At 40.0% G+C, this 22608-nt stretch overlaps 1 protein-coding gene across 2 annotated transcripts in view; it reads right to left on the minus strand.

The window, feature by feature from the left end:
* REC114 (REC114 meiotic recombination protein) overlaps positions 1-22608 on the minus strand; it is a 90737-nt gene that overhangs the window by 13235 nt on the left and 54894 nt on the right. Inside the window, exon 3 of one of the 2 annotated variants that reach the window (XM_028508081.2) lies at positions 3473-3556. The exons of the other annotated variant lie outside the window; for it this stretch is intronic. Coding sequence (XP_028363882.1) covers positions 3473-3556 — 84 coding nt within the window. The remainder of the gene's footprint in view (positions 1-3472; positions 3557-22608) is intronic. 2 annotated transcript variants of the gene reach the window in all.

Genomic DNA, 22608 nt, shown 5'->3' on the forward strand with positions numbered 1-22608 from the left:
CCCTCTCCCCCCCTCCCACTTCCGTGTTGACAACCCTCCATGTGATCTCCATTTCTGTGGTTCTGTTCCTGTTCTAGTTGTTTGCTTAGTTTTTGTTTTTGTTTGAGGTATGGTTGATAGTAATTGTCACTTTGCTGTCATTTTACTGTACATGTTTTGTATCTTCTTTTTCTTAGATAAATCCCTTTAACATTTCATATAAAAAGGCTTGGTGAAGATGAACTCCTTTAACTTGACCTTATCTGAGAAGCACTTTATCTGCCCTTCCATTCTAAATGAAAGTTTTGCTGGATAGAGCAATCTTGGATGTAGATCCTTGCCTTTCATGACTTTGAATACTTCTTTCCAGCTCCTTCTTGCCTGCAAGGTTTCTTTTTAGATATCAGCTGACAGTCTGATGGGAACTCCTTTGTAGGTGACTGTCCCCTTATCTCTTGCTGCTTCTAGGATTATCTCCTTCATTTTAATCTTGGGTAATGTAATGATGATGTGCCTTAGTGTGTTCCTCCTTGGGTCCAACTTCTTTGGGACTCTCTGAGCTTCCTGGACTTCCTGGAAGTCTATTTCCTTGCCAGATTGGGGAAGTTTTCCTTTGTTATTTGTTCAATTATCTTTTCCACTTGTTGCTCTTCCTCTTCTCCTTCTGGTACCCCTATAATTCAGACACTGCAATGTTTAAAGATGTCCTGGAGGTTCCTAAGCCTCTCCTCATTTTTTTGAATTCTTGTTTCTTCAGTCTTTTCTGATTGGATGTTTCTTTCTTCCTTCTGGTCCACTCCATTGATTTGAGTCCCATTTTCTTGAATGAAAGTTTCCTTGCCATCACTATTGGTTCCTTGTACATTCCCTTTATTTCACTTAATGTAACCTTCATTTATTCATCTAATTTGCGACCAATTCAACCAATTCTGTGAGCATCCTGATCACCAGTGCTTTGAACTGTGCATCTGATAAGTTGTCTAGCTCTTCATTGCTTAGTTGTATTTGTTCTGGAACTTTGATCTGTTCTTTTGTTTGGGACATTTTTTTTTTTTGTCTTGTCATACCTCTTACGTGAGGGGCAGAGCCTTAGGTGTTTACCCAGGTGGGGCAACCCATGTTGCTGGGTTGTGACACTGTATGTGGGGCAGGGGTCTAAGAGGGAACAATGGTGCTTGCTCCACTGTCTGCCAGATTTCAGTCACTTCTGCCACTTCCCCCAAGCAAATTGGGCCCTTCTGTTGCTGATTCCTATGCGGATGGGCTTGTGCATGTTCTAGGACCTTGTGGGTCTCTCCAATGAACTTGCCTGTGGGGCTGGGAGTCTCTCCCGGCACCTCAACCCCCACAGGTGTTTTCAATCCGTGTTTTGAGGCTTTATTTCCCTGCGCTGGAGCCCTGTGTTGCGAGGTCTGTCTCCCTCCCCAGTTTTGCCTGGTTTATCTGTGCACAAATGTGGGACTGCCTGGTCTGCCAGCTACCTTGTTCATCATGTCCCGCTTCACAATTGCCACCTCACTGGGTCTGCCCGCTGCTGCTTTGCACTCTCAGGGTCCACCAGCCACCCACTACTTTTTGTTTTGCTGTGATCCCTCTCCCAGCAGTGGCCCAACTCCGCCCCTACCAGTCTGGATGAATGTGTCTACTTTAACTCCTTGGTTGCCAGACTTCCATATAGGTCAATTTTCTGTCAGTACTGGTTGTTATTTTGTTTCTAAATTTTTGTTGTCCTTATTTTGGTTGTGCAAGGAGGCACAGTGTGTCTACCTATGCCTCCATCTTTGCCGGAAGTACCTCTGGATTTCTTATTTAGTGAAAAAAATAAACCCCTATTGTGGGGGGCCATTGTGCCTGGAATTTCTGTCACATGCATCTGAATGCTGATATAATATATATGCCTAGTAAAAACTTCAAAATGTTAATGATAAATTTTTAATTAAATTTTTTGTGTGATATTGGTTTATAATAACATTACATAGTTTCAGGTGTACATTTTTACATGCCATTGGTATACTTTTTATGTGCTCACCACCCACACTCCAGCTCCTTCCATCTCTATATATTTGATCTCATTTAACCTCTTCATCCTCTCCTAGCCACCCCTTCCCTTTGGATAACTAGCATTCTGTTGTCTGTAATATAATGATTTTTTTGAGTGGATGAATTAGGTTGGTTTTTATTTTGCTCTTTATAGTTATTTAAAATTTTAAATAACTATATAATTAGGAAAAAATTAAAACCCAAATATCAGACATATGGCACGGTGTAACTTTTAAAAGACATGTACACTCAATCTGCATGACCCAGTCCCAGGCTAGGAGTCAGGAGACGAACGGGCTTCCCGGGTCTCTAGTAGTTAGTTATAACCTTGGTTATTGGCTCATGCCAAACTCAGTTTCCTCATGTGTAAAAAGAAAAACAGGGATTCATGAATTTTTTTGAGTATGTGCTTCAGACCACTTTGGAAATCTGCTGAAGTCAGTGGACCCCTTCCTAGAATCATGTTTTTTAATCACACAAAATACATAAGATTATCAAAGAAGCCAATTATACTGAAATAGTTTATTACAATATTAAAATACCAATACGTGCTTCCTTATTAACATATTCCATAGAAAGATCTAGCAGTAGAACTAGTAACCACCATAATTCTGAGGTAGTGGTGAGCATAAGTGACAGCTTGGCTGTCTGAAATAACTGTAATGATATGAAAATGTCTGATTTCTAATGGTGCAAAGGTATAATATGACTGTGGGCTGATGCCTACATTCCTGACTGAAGGAAAAGATAAATTTCAATTAGATGTCAATGAAAGTCCATGTAGTTCCTAGACTCCTGAATTCTCTGAGGACCCTTTGGCAGGTCTGTGGACCCCAGGTTAAGCCCTTCTATTAGATGCTCTTTAAGACCTGTTCTAACTTTTAGTTTATAAGCCCCTTAGAAATTAGGATCTTTCACCTAAATTTCAAAATTATTCAGTGAATGTTAACAGATTGAGTTTTTATGTTATTTCCCAAAGAAAACAATCTAGGTGACTAGTCCACATGTTCCTTTGGTGAGGATCATTCCTTACATTTAATACAGGTAGAAAGCAAAGAAAAGGGAATTTAATTTTTAATATTAAAGAGGGAAAAAATGAAAATATACATTCAGTGAAGCACTAAAAAATATACAACTTTTTAACATCTAGCAAGGTAAACAATGAAGTAGTCCACCTCCCCTCCATCTGTCCTTGGGAGATGGGGAACAGCTGCTCCACCCCTCCGAGAGATCGTCAAATCTCTGGCTCCTCAGCAACACCCTCTTACTAACTAGGCTGCTGCCTTTCTACAGTCCTTGTTTCATGTTCTGTTCATAATGCACACCTTCCTTAAACATGTACTATTCCAGTACCATCTCACCTGCAAAGAGAAGTTCCCACACCCCCCATGTGCACACAGAAGATGAGAAGGGTATGGTCTGCTTAAAGACAGTTGGTCACACAGCATCTTGCCTTTATTGTTGTTCCAAACAACAGACAATCCATGCGTCTTACAATCTTCAACCAGTTCTTGCTACCAATGAGTGAAAATCCTTCCTGAAACAAAATAATTAAGCATAATTAGCAATAAAGGAAAAAAAGGGACATGAAGAATAGCTGTAGTGTGGCAAGTGGGGGTTATCTATACTGTACGCACAGCAACAACTCAATGCTGCCACTGCCAGGGTGGCCTCCTCAGGAGTCCTGTGTCCCAGGGCTCTTCCTGCACCAGCAACATGAAGAGTCCCACCTTTTGTTCCTTTTCCTAATCTTTTCACATTGAAAAACAATGAACTATTAAAGACAGTAAATGTCCATAGTCATATCTGCTATATTATCTATGCCTAGGATTTGCCAAAATATGAGTTTATATTCCTGAAAGCCAAGGATTTGTTATACTAATTTATTAACTGCACATCCCTAACTACATAGTGAGATTTCTCTTCATGAGACTCTTATTTTCAGATTACTATAAATGGAAAAATTGAAGCAATTTGTTCTTTAGATGATGAATATTTAGTTCAATTTGAAAAAACAAAAAGGCAAAGAAGGCAGTAGAAAGCACACACAAGTCTCAAAAGAGGGACAAACAGTTGAATCCTAAAGGTGGAAAGATGAACTTTTTCTACAGCTTATTCATAAAGTAAATAGGATTGACTGTGTAATAATTACAGCAGCTCATGAGCTTCAATTTTGTTGTCAGTGGATTTCCACAGTTAAGCAGCCCGTTAAATTAGAATGTGTTTCTAGTAAAATGAGTCCAGGGAACTGATAAACTGACAACGTGTAAAACCTGCATGCACGTAGCTTTTCTGCCTTGTAATGTCAGCTGCCCACACAGGGAAGGCAGCTGTAGGACCTCAAGAAATCTCTAAGTCTTGAAAAATAAAAGAAAATGTTGTCCCTTATCCTTTGGAACCCTGAAAAAAATCTCCATTCCTAAATCTGACTATGATAAAACTTTCATAGAAATTCACAGTCCAGGAAAACAGTATAGGTTAATTCCTTGATGTCTTCATTTAAAAAAGAGTCAATTCTAAAATGTTGATTCTAAGAGTTTTAGCATCAATAGTTGATTTTTTTTTCTTCTTTTTTTAAATAGAAAATGAAGTTAGGGCTGGTGTAGCTCAGTGGGCTGAGCACTGGCCTTTGAACCAAAGGGTTCCCAGTTCGATCCCCAGTCAGGGTACATGCCTGGTTGCAGGCCAGGTCCTCAGTAGAGGATGCATGAGAGGCAACCACACATTGATGTTTCTCTCCCTCTCTTTCTCTCTCCCTTCCCTTATCTAAAAATAAATAAATACAATCTTTAAAAAAAAATAAAATGAAGTTAGGCAAACCATTTGTAATTTCTTTTTCAGACTCTCTTGGAATTAACAAAGAGAGAGTTGTTCATTATTATATCCCAAAACACTAAGATGTAGTTTAAAATAGCAGTACATGGGAAAGCTGGCACTCAGATGCATTGCTGGTGGGAGTGAGGATTTGTGCGCCTCTTGTGGAGGGCAACTGGACAATATCAAAAGTACAAATGCAGCTGCTCTTTAATACAGCAACCCCAGTACTGGAATTCATTTCACAGATCAACTCCTATGTGTATGTAGAGATGCATGGACAGGTTTAAGCATTTCTGCATTTTTAATGGCAGAAGACTGAAAACAACAAGTATGCATCAACAAGTAGGCAAGTTAAACAAAAGTATGGGACTGTGCACAATAGAACAGTATAAAACTAAAAAATAATGGGTGCACTATATCACTGCTGTCCAGTAGAAGTATAATTGGAGTCACATATTTAATTTTAAATTTTCTAGTAGCTACATTTTAAAATCAATAAATTGATAACATTTTATTTTATTTAACTTAATATAGCAAACATTATGACCTGGCTGATATGGCTCAGTGGACTGAGCACAGACCTGTGAACTAAAGAGTCATGGGTTCAATTCCCAGTCAGGGCATTGGTCCCTGGTAGGCCAGGTCCCCGGTAGGGGACATGAGAGAGGCAACCACACATTGATTTTTCTCTCCTCCTCTTTCTCTCTTCCTTCACCTATGTTTAAAAATAAATAAATAAAATCTTTAAAAAATATAGCAAACATTATTTCAATATGTAAACAATTAAAATGTTATTAATAAAATAGTACAAAAGAGAGAATATAAATTAAGTCTTTGAAATCCAGTATGTATTTTTTTTTTAGAGAGAGAGGAAGGGAGGGAGAGTAACATCAACGTGAGAGAAAAAGATTAATTGGTTGCCTTCTGTATGTGCCCCAACCAGAGACCAAACTTGCAACCCAGTCATGTATGTACCTTGACCCAGGGTCAAACTGGTAACTTTGTGGGACGATGCACAACCAACTCAGCCATACCAGTCAGGGCTAAGGATATTGTTTAGCAAAAAAGCAAGCAACAGCACAATGTCCATAGTACACTTTGTTTTATATAAATAAGGGAGAAAAACACAATATATACATGTCCAACAACATTTTGGTCAATAATGGATAATGGTGGTTCCACAAAATTATAAAGAGCTGAAAAATTCCTGTCACTTAGTGACATCATAGCCATGGTGACACCCTAGTGCAACCCTCTACTCACCTGTTTACAGTGGTCCTGGGGTAAACAAACCTATCAGGTTGCCAGTCATATAAAAGTACAGCACATAACAATTATAGTAGTAGGCTCTAGTTTGTGTAAGTACACTCTGATGTTCACACAATTATGAAATTGCCTAATGATGGAATCATGTAATGATGCATTCTCAGAATGTATCCTGGTAGCTAAAGAGCACATGATTGTATTCTTACTCTTTGCTTGCATTTACATTTAAAAAAATGGAAGGATCAGTACACAAGAGACTAATAAAAACAGTAGTCTGTAGGGAGTGGGAGTGAACAGTACAGATGGGGGTAGGGACAGGAGCAAGCATTTTTACTGTGTGCTTTTTTACATTGCTTTGAGTTTTGAACCACATAAACCTCTTCTGCACGTGTAACAGGAATATTTACACAAACGAGGATACCCATTCCACTATGCGACAAACTCAAGGAAGAGGTAGCAGGACCTAAAGAAATGCTAAGTCTACAAGAACTCTACACACTTTACAATTTTCCTGTAAATATAAAACTATTATTTTTTTGTTTGTTTGCGGAGATTTAGATTTATTCATAGTTATATCAGGTTTGACAACAAACTTACCCACTTAGAACACCTGAAAGTGGGCAAATTAGTGGGTGTGAGAGACATTTTCTCAGCATTTTTTTTCCTTTTTAAAAAATTTTAATTGTTGAAGTACAATTTTCTATCTTTTACTTCCATCCCAGCTCACCCACCCACCCCTCCGCACCTCCCTCCCATTTCTACCCGCCCCTAGTTTTTGTCCATGTGTCCTTTATACTTGTTCCTGTAAACCTTTCCATTTTCCCCTGAAATTCCCTCCCCTCTCCCCTCTGGTCACTCTCAGCCTGTTCTCTATTTCAGTGTCTTTGGTTATATTTTGCTTGTTTCTTTGTTTTGTTGTTTAGGTTCTTGATAAAGGTGAGATCATATGGTATTTGTCTTTCACCGCCTGGCTTATTTCGCTTAGCATAATGCTTTCCAGTTGCATCCATGCTGTCGCAAAGGGTAGGATCTCCTTCTTTCTTTGTGCTGCATAGTATTCCATTGTGTAAATGTACCATAGTTTTTTGATCCATTCATTTACTGATGGGCACCTAGGTTGCTTCCAACACTTGGCTATTGTAAAACTATTCTAAAATAAAAATGTATTAAATTGGAAAAGGAACAATGAGCTCTTGGACCTGGACTGATCTTACCTCTTCCTATGCCTAGTCCAGTTTGGGACCTAGAGGACTTCTCCACCTGGCGGTTCTGCAGCCCTCTCTCCAGGTGCCTGCCCAGTCGGAGCAGCACTGCTTCCCCACACACATCACCACTTCTGCACAGTTGCCTCAGTGAATGGCATCAACACAGCCAGTCACCCGGGTGAGTAACCTGGTGTCATGCCTGAGTCCTTTTTCCCTACTCCTCCCCCAACACCAGTCATATCCAAGAGCTTCTGTCCTCAAACAGCTTCTTCATCTGACCCTTCTCCCCCTTTACATTGTCATTGCCAAATCAGGCTGCCAGCAGTTCTCCCAGGGTTACTGCAGTATCTTCTTAATGGGTCCCCCTTCCTCCAGGCCATTTCTCAATCTATCTGTGGTACTGCCAGACTAGTCTTTGTAAAACAAAAATGTGATGCAGTTACTCCATTTCAGTGCAGTCACCCATCACCCCCTCATCCACACCCCAACCCACCCCCACCCCATCACAGGAAACACTTGCAGGATGCAGTGAAAATTCCTCAGGGCATAGAGGTCTCTTAAATTCGGCTTCTGCCTTTCATGAGGGACTATTTCCTTCAGCTCTCCTAAACAAAGATACTAGAGCCACACTGAACTATGTTAGAACCACACAGAACTCCCTACAGTTCTGCAAATGTGATGCTCCTCACAACTTGATGTCATGGTGCAGCTCGTTCCTGAAATGGCCTTCTTTCCTCACTTATCTTTTAAAACCAGCATTATCTCAACCATTGCCCACAAGACAAATTTGGTTGATCTCTCAGAAGTCTATGCTCCCTCAGGATCTGTTGTACTTATCACACTCCATCATCACTAGTTACATGTCTTCCTCCCCAATTGAAATGAGGAGGACTCCCTAGGCAGGGTGAGGCAGGTTTTAGAATGTCTTATTACCACCTGAGTCCCCAGCAACTATCCCAATGTTCAGCCCCAGCAGCCACCCCAGTTAAGACTCTGCGCGGGGCCAGCTGTGGCCTTCCTTCCTGCAGCACCTCTTTCTTACTTGAGCCACTTCTCAGCTCTTCATCAGTTTGTCCAAACTGTTTTGCCTTAGACTTCATATATCTCTTCTCTCTGCCTCTATACCCTGCCTTTTGGCTCATTTAGCCTCTAATCATTGTTCATTTTACCCCTAATCTCAGTCGGGACACCCTGTTACACTTTCCCATAGCACTCATTTTTTTTTTTCCCGTAGCATTTCTTTCTCTCTCTGCCTATAGTGATTATTTACTTAACGTCCAGGGGCTATGTCTGTTTTTCTCACTAGTGTATATACAAGATAGCACCTATCATGATATTTGACACTAGAAAGTGCTTCAAGTTTTATTGAGTAAATGAACTAAAGAATGAAGCTCTTTATTAAAATTCATTAACAATTTTTCATGTCAGCATCATTTCTTGGGGACAGAGTGAGTGGTCCACCAATTTATTGCATCAATGATACAGAACATTTTACTTTTCTTTGATTTATACTAATCATGTTTAGGATCTAGAAAGAGCTTTTTCATTCTAATGTTTTGGGATTTAGTAAAGAAGTTTGTGTACCTAACCACTTGTCATTCATATATTCCTACATTTTAATAACTGGTGTTCCTATCTTTGAAAACCTACTTCTTTGAATCTCCTTTAAGTCATACACATTGAGTTTAGCTCACCTAACGACTCTTCTGTGCAGCCTTTCCTGACTTAGTTAAGTGGCCTGCTCTGTGCCCCTAACAAAATGTTGTGTGTGCCACTACTAACACCTTCACTGACAGTTGTGAGCTCCTGCCACGGCTGGCCAGAGTCTACCCCAGGAAAGTATGCCTCAAAATTGCCCAGGGAGCTTCTTCCCCTGGTGCTTAGGATGTTCGCCCCCTGCCCATCTATCAAAAGTCACTGCCATAAAAAGCCACCATTAACTGATGAGAGTCTGTCATATTCTTTGGAAGTGCTGGTGGGGAAAAAGGTTGGGAACTGATAGTATAGGGTGGGAAGAAAAAGAGAACAGAGAACTGTAGGAAATACCAAATTATCATAGACAGAAGAACAGAAGTTGGTACCATGAAACCATGTCCAGGACAGACTGATGTGGAAGCTAAGAGGGGGAGACTTTCAAGTAGACGTGGTCAGTATGGGGTAAAACTAAGGGCTGAAGAGTCCACACTGAAGTTAGTAGTCAGGAGGTATATACACGACAATATCTGTGGATGTGTCTGTCACTTAACTCCTCACTCTCTCCAGCTCCCACTTTACTGCCAACTCCACAAGAGCAAGAACCATGCTTTCATCTTTGTAGTAGGTTGACCAAAAAGTCCGTTACATTTTTCCCATAAAATAAAAGATACATTTTTCATTTTCATCAGTAACTTTGGTGAAAGTGATTTGGATATTTTGAGTATGTCAACTATTTCCCACTATTGGCTTCTGGTGGGTAAAGGGCAGGGGTGCCGCTAAACATCTTCCAATATATCAGACAGCCTCACAGCAAAGAATTATTTGGCCAAAATGTCAATAGTACCAAGAAACTTTGCAAACTATTTTTGACATGTTAGATCACTCACAGAACCTTCTCCACACACTGCACACATCTTTTTTGTGTGTTTCATTTGCACTTTTACCTTCTTGCAATAGTAAAGCATGGAGACTTCCAGCAAGATGGAGGCATAGGTAGACACACAGTTACCTCCATGCACAACCAAGATTAGAACAAAAATTTAGAGGCAGAATAACACCCAGAACTGACAGAGAATTTATCTGAATGGAAGTTAGACAGCCAAGAAGTTGAAGTACATGTGTTCATCCAGACCGGTAGGAGGGGTGGAGACAAGCAGCTGGCCGTGGGTTGCAGCACGGGTCGCTGCACGGAGAGCAGAGAGCAGTGGGCACATAAGGCAACTGGGAGCACGTAAAGCATCCGGGGCGCGCAGGATGTACGCAGGTGGACCCTGAGTACACGAGTGGCAGCTGGCAGACCCAGTGAGGCGGCAATTGTGGACCAGGGCAGAGCGGGCAGCCCAGGATCCCAGGGAAGGGACTGGGTCCCAGGAGAGTGGAGCTACCGCTATTGTTCCCTCCTGCTCCCACATACAACGTCACAATCTAGCGACTGGGGTGCCCAGCTCCGGTGAACACCTAAGGCTCCACCCCTCACTGTAACAGGAGCGACCAGATCCCCACCCCCCACCAAAAAAAAAAAAGAGAGAGAGAGAGACATGTCTCAAACAGAAAAACAGATCAATGCCCCAGGGCTCATCCTTTTGAGTGACCAAGAGATAGCCAGTCTATCAGATGCATAGTTCAAAACACTGGTGATCAGGAAGCTCACAGAATTGGTTGATTTTGGGTGCAAATTACATGAAAAAATGCAGGTTACCATAAAAGAGATGGAGGAAGATGCACGGAGAACCAATAGTGATGGGAAGGAAACTGGGACTCAAAACAATAGAGTGGACCAGAAGGAAGAAAAAACAACCAAACAGGAAAGAATGAAGAAATAAGAATTCAAAAAAATGAGGAGAGGCTTAGGAACCTCCAGGACATCTTTAAACATTGCAGCGTCTGAATTATAGGGGTACCAGAAGGGGAAGTGGAAAAGCAACAGATTGAACACGTATTTGAACAAATAATAAAGGAGAACTTCCCCAATCTGGCAAAGGAAATAGACTTTCGGGAAGTCCAGTAAGCTCAGAGAGCCCCAAAGAAGTTGGACCCAAGAAGAAACACACCAAGGCACATCACAATTACATTACCCATGATTAAAATGAAGGAGAGAATTCTAGAAGCAGCAAGAGATAAGGGGAGAGTCCCTACAAAGGAGTTCCCATCAGACTGTCAGCTGATTTCTCAAAAGAGACCTTGCAGGCAAGAAGGGGCTGGAAAGAAGTATTCCAAGTCATGAAAGACAAGGACCTATATCCCAGATTACTCTATCCAGCAAAACTTTCATTTAGAATGGAAGGGCAGATAAAGTGCTTCTCAGATAAGGCCAAGTTAAAGGAGTTCATCATCACCAAACCCTTATTTTATGAAATGTTAAACGGACTTATCTAAGAAAAGAAGATACAGAAAAAAACATGTATAGCAAAAGGACAGCAAACTCACAATTATTAACAACCACACCTAAAGCAAAACCAAAAGAAACTAAGCAAACAATTAGAACAGGAACAGAACCACAGAAATGGAGATCACATGGAGGGTTAGCAACAGGGGAGTGGGAGGAGGAGAGAGGGGGAAAAGGTAGAGAGAATAAGCAGCACAGATTGTAGGTTGAAAATAGATAGGGGGAGGGTAAGAATAGTATGGGAAATGTAGAAGCTAAAGAACTTATAAGTATGACACATGGACATGACTAAAGGGGGGGATATGGGTGGGAGAGGGTGTACAGGGTGGAGGGGAGTGAAGGGGGAAAATGGGACAACTGTAATAGCATAATCAATAAAATATATTTTAAAAAAAAGAAATAGTAAAGTACAATATACCCAAAATGCTATGTATCTTCTTTTATTTTCAATATTAAACTGGTTGCACAAAAATTCACCAATTTTAATAATTTTTTTAAAATGCATGCTAATATGACATATGTCACAATACAATCTAACAAAATTATTTCAAATGAAGTTAAAGACAACTAAGTACTACTAGAGTCACTGTACAGAAAGAACGTAATGAACTCTTTGGCCAACCCAATATCTTGCATGTCTGTTGAATAACAAAAAAGTGCCAATGTCAGACACCACCAACTCCCCCACCTGCCTCACTCTCTCCGATCACACACTGGCCTGTCCTCTCATGCTGTCCGCCTCTGGCACAGTCTCCCTGAGATGCAGCAGTGGCCAGAATGCCACAAGATTCCAAGGTGAGGTGTCGCACAACACTTTTATATAAAAAGAGCCTCAAGTTTTTGGTTTCCATGTATTATAAATTAGGAAGTTCAATTTTACATTTCAGCTATCCATGTTTTTTGTGGCTTCTGTTTTCCTAAATAATTAAGAGTTACTATAAAGATAAACAAAAGGAAGCCATCAAAATAAAGAAGGAAAATATCTAAATAACAAATGCAGAGATTAGATGTAGACAACCCGATGTTCAAGGATGGTGGAAAAACTACCTGTGCCCTCACCCTCACCGAACCCCATTTCCCTTGCTGTTGATTCTGTCATTGAGCTCGTCTCCCCAGTGCTTCAGACACCTCTTAGCTCTGACTGAGTCTCACCTATAGTCTGAGCAGGCCAGGAGGGCATCGTGAGGACAACTGGCACTTAGGTAGGTAACTAGCTTTAAAACCATGCCAGATACGATCATAAGTGTTTTGAAGAAAACATAGAGACTTACTTTTATGGAAATGACAAAGGGCCCATACCTGCTACAAATACCCTGATTCAGAGGAAAACAGCATAGGAGAATTATAGTTACAAAAATAACTTGATGACTAATCACTTGACAATTCACATAGTCCCCAAGCCCAGAGTATCAAAAGGCTTCTTGAGGAATGTGAGGTGTTTAGGTGCCAGGTTATTTATTTAAAACTTAGATCCTGGTTTAAGCTTCAGGGTTCTGCTTCTCACTCACTTGCCCTAGAGCTCAGGGTTTGTGAGGTTCAAATTACACTGAAAGCAGGAAAAAAGGTATCCCTGATAAAGGATCTGCTACAGATTATGAAGATAATGTACAGAGAGAAGAAAGCAAGCAAAAGAATTGGGGTATTTAAAATTTAAATTTTCAATAATCACAACCAATTGTTATTTATTAAGCAAATAAAAGGGAGCAACAGGTAGATAAAAATTTATAGTTGGGTTTGATGATTAGATTTTGACCTTAGATTTGAATATGGATATTTCCACTGCATTCAGAAATACACAATATTGTGCTTGGAGAAGAAATAATTCTTACTTAGAAGGACTGACTCCACACTTAGCATGAAGATAAATAAACATCATCCTGTCTCAGACTGAGATGACTCAAACTAACATGGCCTTGCAATAACTTACTTTATTTTGGAGTTATAATTTTCCTGACTTAAAAGAGGTAAGATAAATAAAATTAATGAGTAATGTTAATACATAAGGACTACTATGTTTTAGAATGTTTAACATAAAGAAATCATGATATGCTATGAAAAGTCACAATTTGTTCCAAAAATATTTATTATGTACCACGGTCCATGCCAGGCCCTGTGACTGACACCAGAGGATCAGAGTTCCCCCAGGGAACTGACAATTAGGGTAAATCCAACAAATAGCCATTTCACAGCAACAATCAAAGTGGAAAGTTTCCTGTTTCTCTAGAAGCAGAGAAAAGAGGCATTAGATTCAAAGGGTCAGAGGAAATGGTCCTTCGGATGATTTAAAAAACAACTTTTATTTTTAAATAATTGGTATACTTTCATTTCTGTAATATAGATTTTCAAACATACACAAAAGCAGAGAAAACAGTAAAATAATATGATGAACCACCCACCATGCACCCATCTTCTAATCACAACACGTTTCACAGGGTGGCCGATTTTATTTCACGAATGCCCACACCCAGTAACTCTCACTGCCAGGATCATTCTGAAGCAAATCCCAACATCTGTAAATATTTCAGAATGCATCTCTAAAAGCTAAGGACTGCTCTTAAAACATAAACACAGAACCATTACCATGCCTTAAAAAGGAACAACTTTTTATATCAAATATTTTTGTCACTGTTCATATTTCTCTGATTTTATTAACTTTTTAACATTGTTTCAGTTTTTTTAAAAATAGGGATCCAAATAAGATCCACATATTGTGATAACTGAGTCTCTTTTACACTATTGGTTCTTCCTTTTATCTTTTTCCCTTGCAATTTATTGTTGAAAAAACTGGATCCTTCCTCCTCTAGATTAGGGATTAATGCATTTTTATTCCTCTAAAGGGTCAGTAAGTAAATATTTTAGGTTTTGCAGCCCCCTACAGTCTGTTACAACCACACAATTCTGCTCTTGTAGCATGAACACATCCACAGGCAATGCACATATTAGCATAACTGTGTTCCAATGAAACTGGATTTGTGAACACTGAAATTTGAATTTAATATAACTTTCACAACTCACAAAATATTATTATTTTTATTTTTTCGAGAATTTAAAAGTATAGCCCTGGCTGGCATAGCTCAGTGGATTGAGCATGGGCTGCAAACCAAAGCATCGCAGGTTCAATTCCCAGTCAGGGCACATGCCTGGGTTGCAGGCCACGGCCCCCAGCAACCACACATTGCTGTTTCTCTCTCTCTTTCTCCCTCCCTTCCCTCTCTAAAAGTAAATAAATAAAATCTTTAAAAAAAGAATTTAAAAGTATAAAAACTACTGTTAGCTCACAAGTCATACAAAAACAGGCAATGGACCAGAGTGCCTGCAGTCCGTGTTTTGCTAAGCCCCAACTCAACAGAATTACCTTCACTAAGTCATGTTATTATATCCCAATGGTGTCTTTTAATATGTGTCTCTGTCTCCTGTAATTCCTGTAGACTGGTACTTATGTTAATAAGCTTGATCACGTTCAAGGCTTGATTTTGCACCCCCCCCCCCAATAATTTGCGAGATTACTTTGTAGATGGTGGTATATGATTCCATAGAAATGTCTTTTCATCTTTTTTCATCCTTTTTTTTGGTGAAGTTAGTAGCCACGGATCATCACTTCATAGACCCATTAATTTCATCAGTGGTTGTAAATGATGTGTTAGTTTTTTCATTTATCCTTAATTTATGAGCTGAAATACAAGTATAAGGAGAAACTTTGTCTCATCTATTACTTTGTTACTCTAGATTAAAACAGGAGAGTAGGAGAGGCAGGATAAATGCTTGCTTCTTTTATCTGCCAGTTTTCAGCATAATGAGGTAGTTTCTTAGTATGACAATGAGGGTTTTTAAAGTCTCATTGGAAACTCACAAATTTAAATATATTTGCTGTTTCAGTTCATTGTACTTACTGACCTGCAAATTGTCTCTCTTTGGTGGTGAGAACTTTTCAAGTTGACTCCTGAGTCCTGACCTGCCCTTAGTAATCTCAAGGTATGAGAAACTCCATTTCTTCCTGTACAAACAGCATCGCACAGGTCTGTCAGTGATTTAGCCTCTCCCACTCATATCTGGAAGGTCACAGAAATGCCCAGTCACCTAGTTTTGTTCTAGGTGTTATCGATGGGTCTTTGGCTTTGCAGTTCTATTTGATCTATTTTGGGAGAAGATTTGAGATTAAAAGTTATGATGCCTTTTCTGGCCAAGAAGGAATAAGAGGGTCAAAAATTATACTCCTATCATAAACAACTAGAAAACTGGTTGGGCAGATAAAGTGCATCCAGATAAGGTAAAGTTAAAGGAATTTATCATCACCAAGCCCTTATTATATGAAATGTAAAGGGACTTACTTAAGAAAAAGAAGAAAACTATGATCAGTAAAATGACAACAAACTCACAACTACCAACAACTGAACCTAAAAAAACAAAACAAAAACAAACTAACAACTAGAACCAGAACAGAATCACAGAAAGGGAGACCACATGGAGGGATGTCAGTGGGGAGGGGAAAGGGTGAGATGGGGGAAAAGGTACAGGGAATAAGAAGCATAAATGGTAGGTACAAAATAGACGGGGAAATTAAGAACAGTATAGGAAATGGTGAAGCCAAAGAACTTATATGTATGACCCATGAACATGAACTAAGAGGGGGATGCTGGAGGAATGGGGGTGCCAGGCAGAGAACAAATGGGAGAAAAAAGAATGGGACAACTGTAATAGCATAATCAACAAAATGTACTTAGAAAGAAAACTGGGCCCTGGCTGAAGTATTAACATCATTAAAATGTCCATATTACCAAAGCAATCTGCAGATTCAAAGCCATTTCTATTAAAATATCGATAGCATATTTCACAGATCTAGAACAAATATTCCAAAAATTTATATGGAACTAAAAAATACCCCCAATAGCCTCAGCAATTCTGAGAAAAAAACACAAAGTTTGAGGGATCATTGTACTTGACATTTTTCCTATAAGGCCACTGTAATGAAGACAGTCTGGTATGGGCAAAAGAACAAAAACATAGATCAGTGGAAGAGAATAGAGAGCTCAGAAATAAGCCCATGTCTCTATGGTCAATTAATATTTGACAAAGGTGGCACAAGCATACAATTAAGTAAAAACAATCTCTTTAATAAATGGTGTTGGGAGAACCGGACTGGTACATGTAAGAAAATGAAACTAGACCACCAACTAATACCACACACTAGAATAAACTCAAAATGGATAAAGGGCCCTGGCTGGCGTAGCTCAGTGGATTGAGCTCAGGCTGTGAACCAAAGCATCGCAGGTTCAATTCCCAGTCAGGGCACATGCCTGGATTGCAGGCCACGGCCCCCAGCAACTGCATATTGGTGTTTCTCTCTCTCTCTCTTGTTCCCTCCCTTCCCTCTCTAAAAATAAATAAATAAAATCTTAAAAAAAAGAATAGACATCATTAAAAAATGGATAAAGGACTTAAATATAAGTCATGATACCATAAAAGTCCTAGCAGAAAACAGGCGGTAAAATTTCAGACATTCCACACAGCTATGGAACATTGCTATTCCACATACCAATACTTTTTGCAAATATATTCCTTAAGGCAAGGGAAATAAAGGAAAAAATAAACAAATGGTACTATATCAAAATAAAAAGTTTCTGCATGGTTAAAGAAACCATCATCAAAATGAAAAGGGAATCTACTGTATGGGTAGACATATTTGCCAATGATAGACCAGACAAGGGCTTAATCGCCAAAATATATAAAAAATTCATATGATTCAACAACACGAGGACAAACCCAAATAGAAAATGGGCAAAGATGCCCTCGCTGGTGTAGCTCAGTGTATTGAGTGCTGGCCTGAGAACCAAAAGGTCATCAGTTTAATTTCTGGTCATGGCACATGCCTGGGTTGCACTCCAGGCCCCCAGTTGGGGGCATGCAAGAGGCAACCAATGGATATATATCTCTCATACATCGATTTTCTCTACCTCTCTTTCTCCCTCCCTTCCTCTCTGTCTAAATAAATAAATTTTAAAAATCTTTTAAAAAATGGGCAAAGGACCTGAATAGACACTTCTCCAAGGAGGACATACAGATGACCCATCCCTATATGAAAAAATGCTTAACGTCACTAGCCATCAGAGGGAGGCAAATTAAAACCACGATGAGATATCATCTCACACTGGTCAGAATGGCCATCATAACCAAATCAATAAACAACAAGTACTGGCAAGGATGTGGAGAAAAGGGAACCCTAGCACACTGTTGGTAGGAACGCACACTGTTGGAGCCACTGTGGAAAACAGTATGGAATTTCCTCAGGAAATTAAAAATGGAACTGCCTTTTGACCCACCAATTCCACTGCTGGAAATACATCCTAAGAATTCCAAATCACCAATTCAAAATAACTTTAGCATGCCTATGTTCACAGAAGCTCTATTCACAATAGCCAAGACTGGAAATAGCCTAAGTGCCCATCACTAAATGAGTGGAGCGTAAAACTGTGGTACATCTACACAATGGAATATTGTGCATCAGAAAGAAAGAAGGAACTCCTACCTTTTGCGACAGCATAGATGGAACTGGAGAGTATTATGCTATGTGAAATAAACCAGGTGACAGAAGACAAATACTGTATGATCTCACTTAAAAGAGGAATGTAATGAACAAAATAAACTAATGAGCAAAACAGAACCAGGGACTAGGAAACATGGAACGCATTGACAGCAACCAGAGGGGAGGGGGCTGTAATGTTGGAAAGAAGGGGAAGGGACTAGTCAAAAACCATATACGAATGACCCATGGACATATGACAGTGGTGTGGGGATTGACTGTGGGATTAGGAGGTGAATTGGGGAGAGGAGGGCAAAGGGGAAAAAAATGGGACAACTCTAATATAATAACAATAAAAAACTTTAAAAAAAAGAATGGTTGATTGACAGATGAAAAAATACTAGGAAAATTGCCAGATTGCACCTCTTATCCAATGAACCTTTTCCCAAACCCCTTACATATCCTTTCTTCTCCCTATAAAAAGGTCAGCTTGAAAGGAAATGTTAAGATGGTTTTTAGGAGTACATCACCTGTCATCACCAGCCATCTGAATAAAGCAACCATAAGGATTAAATTATTGTCTCTACTGATTGGTTCTAGTAGTGACAGGAAGCATGAAAGCCATGTTTTCCAGTTTCAGTTGGAGTATCATCCCATAGACCAAAAGGTCAGGGATTTGATTCTAGGTCAGGGTACATACCCAGTTTGTGGGTTCAATCCCTGGTTAGGGTGTATATGGCAAGGTAGCCAACTGATGTTTCTCTCTCACATTGATCTTTCTCTCTTTCCACCTTCCTCTCTAAAAGCAATAAAAAAAGAGTCCATGGGTGAGGAGAAAATTTTTGTTTAATCGGGAGGAATATATCAGCTGAGGAGACTCCCTCACCCTGAGGACTGAGGAGGGGTCCAGTCCCACACAAATTTCCCCAGACCAGAGTTCCAGTGCCAGGAAGGGAAGTCCCCATAATTTCTGGCTGTGAAAACCAGTGCAGATTGTGGCTGAGTGAGACAGAGGCTTCTGGAGTCCCAGAGGTTCCTCCTCTTAAAGGGCCTATGAGCAGACTAATCCAGACTCATTCACTCTGAGCTCCAGCACTGGATCAGTAGCTTGAAAGGCACCAGGGACATAGGGTGAGGAGCTAAATTGGCTAGCATCAGGGTGAGAGCTGGATGGCAGCTTTTTCCCAGAGAGAAGTGCTGGCAGAGGCCACTGTTCCTCTGATGAGCCTTCCCACCACAGAGGCTACAGGAGAAATCCATATCTGACTCTCCATTAACTTAGCTAACACCATCACCTCATCTTGGTGATTCCCCAAGACCTGTCCCATCCAACTTGCAGACCCACCCTAGGCACTTCTAGTGGCTTTTCCAGACAAATGACCTGTCTTGGCTCATGCTTCAGACTTTCCTAAAATCTCTCAAAAGTTCACAAACCCTAAACAAGCAACATCTGGCCCTTAGCATGCCCCATACCTCTTGATAAGTGGCTCCAAGCTCAGCACTAGTTGCAGCCAGCCTCATTTTGTAGCTTGACTTCTGCCAGGTACCTCTAAGCCCAGCAAAGGTCGCAACCATCTGCAGATCTCTTTGTAGCATATACCAAGTGGGCACAGGCAGAGCACAGGCAGCAGCTGACCTTGGCCTGGACCTCCCAAAAGGCCCCAGAACGAACACACCTGGAAGCCAGCTTCAGAGCACCACCCAATCACCTCAACAAACAACACACTCAAAGGCAGACTCAGCCAGCACCAGAGCCCTACTGAAGTAAAACCTGTTCTGTCAGGTAAGCCCCTCCATAGCTGATCCTCCACTGTAATCACAGCCATTCCTCACAACCAATCAGCCTGAGGGTCAATTCATGCTATTGAAGTGGGAACAACAATCAGGTTTTAACGACAGCAGGAGGGCACACACAACCACACAAGGAAGCACCTAGCTCAGGTGAGCAGGGTGGCTGTGTCACTGGGCACCATAGGACACATACTACATTAGGCCATTCTTCTAAGACTGGGAGATATAGCAGATCTACCTAATGCACAGAAACATACAAGGGATGGTATCAAATGGAGGAGACAAAGAAACATGTCCTAAATGAAATAACAAAACTCCAGAAAATAAACTAAACAACATAGAGATAAGCAATCTTCCAGATGCAGAATTCAAAACAGTGGTTATAAGGATACTCAATAACCTTAGTGAGAACCTCAACAAAGATACAGGAAACATAAAAATGGAGATAGAAAACATTAAAAAAGTTAGAAGAAAGAATACAATAACTGAAATGAAGAGTACATTAAAGGGAATCAACAGTAGATCAGATGAAGCAGAAGATATAATCAGTAATTTGGAAGATAAGGAAGCAACAAAACCTAATGAGAAAAGGAAAAAAAAGAATTAAAAAAAAAGAAGATAGTTTATGGAGCTTCTGGGACATCAAATATACCAGCATTCACATCATGGGGATGGTGGAAGGTGAAGACAGAGAGCAAGAAACTGAAAACGTATTTGAAGAAATAATAACAGAAAAGTTCCCTAAACTGGTGAAGAAAATAGACATACAAGTCCAGAGAGACCCAAATAAGATGAACCCAAAGAGGCCCACACCAAGATACATCATAATTAAAATGCAAAGGTTAAACAAACAGAGAATGTTAAAAGCAGCAAGAAAAGAGCAGTTAGTTACCTACAAGGGTGCTCTCATAAACTGTTGGCTGATTTTTCAACAGAAACTTTGAAGGCCAGAAGGAATTGTCATGAAATATTCAAAGTGATAAAAAGCAAGGACCTACAACCAAGATTACTCTTCTTAGCAAAGCCATCATTTAGAATCAAAGAACATATAAAGACCTTCCCAGACAAGAAAAAACTGAAGTTCATCAAACCAGTATTACAAAAAATGTTAAAGGGACTTCTTTAACATAAAAAAGAAAAATATGAATAATAAAATGACAACAAATACTTATCTATCAAAACTTACTTTAAATGGAAATGAATTAAATGCTCCAATCTAGAGATACAGGGTGGCTAAATAGATAAGAAAACAAGATACTTACATATGGTGCCTACAAGAGACTCACTTCAGATTTAAAGACACACACAGACTAAAAGCAAAGGTATGAAAAAAGACATTTCATGAAAGTAGGAATGAAAAAAAGAGCTAGGGAAGCAATACTCATACCAGACAAAACAGACTTTAAAACAAAGGCTATAACTAGAAACAGAGAAGGACCCAGCAATTCCACTTCTGGGTATTTATCTGTAAAAACCCAAAACACTAATTTGAAAAGACATATACATCCATATATTCACTGCAGCATTATTTATAATATCCAAGATAGGGAAGCAATCTAAGTGTCCATTAATATATGAATGAATAAAGAAGAAGTGATGCATATATACATTGGAATATGACTCATACATTAAAAAGGATGAGATCTTGCCATCTACAAAACATGGATGGACCTAGAGGGCATTGTGCTGAGTGAAATAAGTCAGACAGGGGAAGACTAATGCCATATGATTTCACTTATATGTGGAATCTAAAAAAAAAATGAACACTAAAAATAGAAACAAACACATACATTTGATGGCTTCTAGATGGGAGAGAGGCTTAGGGGATGGATAAAAAAGTAAAGGGATTAAGAAATACAAATTTGAACTTCCCGCCAAGATGAAGACGTAGGTAGACACTGTGTCTCCTCGCACAACCAAAAGAAGGACAACAACAGTTTACAAACAAAAAACAACCAGACTGAAAGAAAATCGAACTCTATGGAATTCCAACAACCAAGGAGTTAAAGAAGACACATTCATCCAAACTGGTAGGAAGGGTGGAGATGAGCAGCAAAGCAGAGAGGACTTTCGGCAAGACAGTGGTTTGTGGACTGGGCAATCCCACATTCGCATGCAGATAAACTGGGAGAAACACCTGGGGAGGGGAACGGACTGAGCAACCCAGGGCCCTAGTGCAGGGAAATAAAGCCACAAACCACTGATTGAAAACACCTGTGAGGGTTGAGGCAGCGAGAGAAACTCCCAGACTCACAGAAGAGTTCATTAAAGAGACCCACAGGGTCCTAGAACGTACACAAACCCACCCACATGGGAATTAGCACCAGAAGGGCCCAATTTGCTTGTGGACAGTGGGGGAAGTGAGTGAAAGCTGGCAGAGAGCAGAGCAAGTGCCATTATTCCCTCTTGGACCCCTGCCCCACATAGCATTACAACATAGCAATATGGGTTACCCCACCCAGGTCAACACCTGAGGCTCGACCCCTCACTATGTAACAGCTGCATCAAGACAAAAAAAATGATCCAATGAAAGAACAGATCAAAGCTCCAGAACAAATACAACTAAGCGACAAAGAGATAGCCAACCTATCAGATGCACAGTTCAAAACACTGGTAATCAGGATGCTCACAGAATTGGTTGAATTTGGTCACAAATTAGATGAAAAAAGTGGAGGCTATGCTAAGTGAAACAAAGGAAAATGTACAAGGAACCAATAGTGATGGGAAGGAAACTAGGACTTAAATCAACAGTGTGGACCAGAAGGAAAAAAGAAACATTCAACCAGAGAAGAGTAAATAAATAAGAATTCAAAAAATGAGGAGAGGCTTAGGAACCTCCAGGACATCTTTAAACGTTCCAACATCCAAATTATAGGGGTACCAGAAGGAGAAGAGGAAGAGCAACAAGTGGA

Source organism: Phyllostomus discolor, chromosome 1 (genome assembly GCF_004126475.2).
Source record: "Phyllostomus discolor isolate MPI-MPIP mPhyDis1 chromosome 1, mPhyDis1.pri.v3, whole genome shotgun sequence".
Lineage (NCBI taxonomy): Eukaryota > Metazoa > Chordata > Mammalia > Chiroptera > Phyllostomidae > Phyllostomus > Phyllostomus discolor.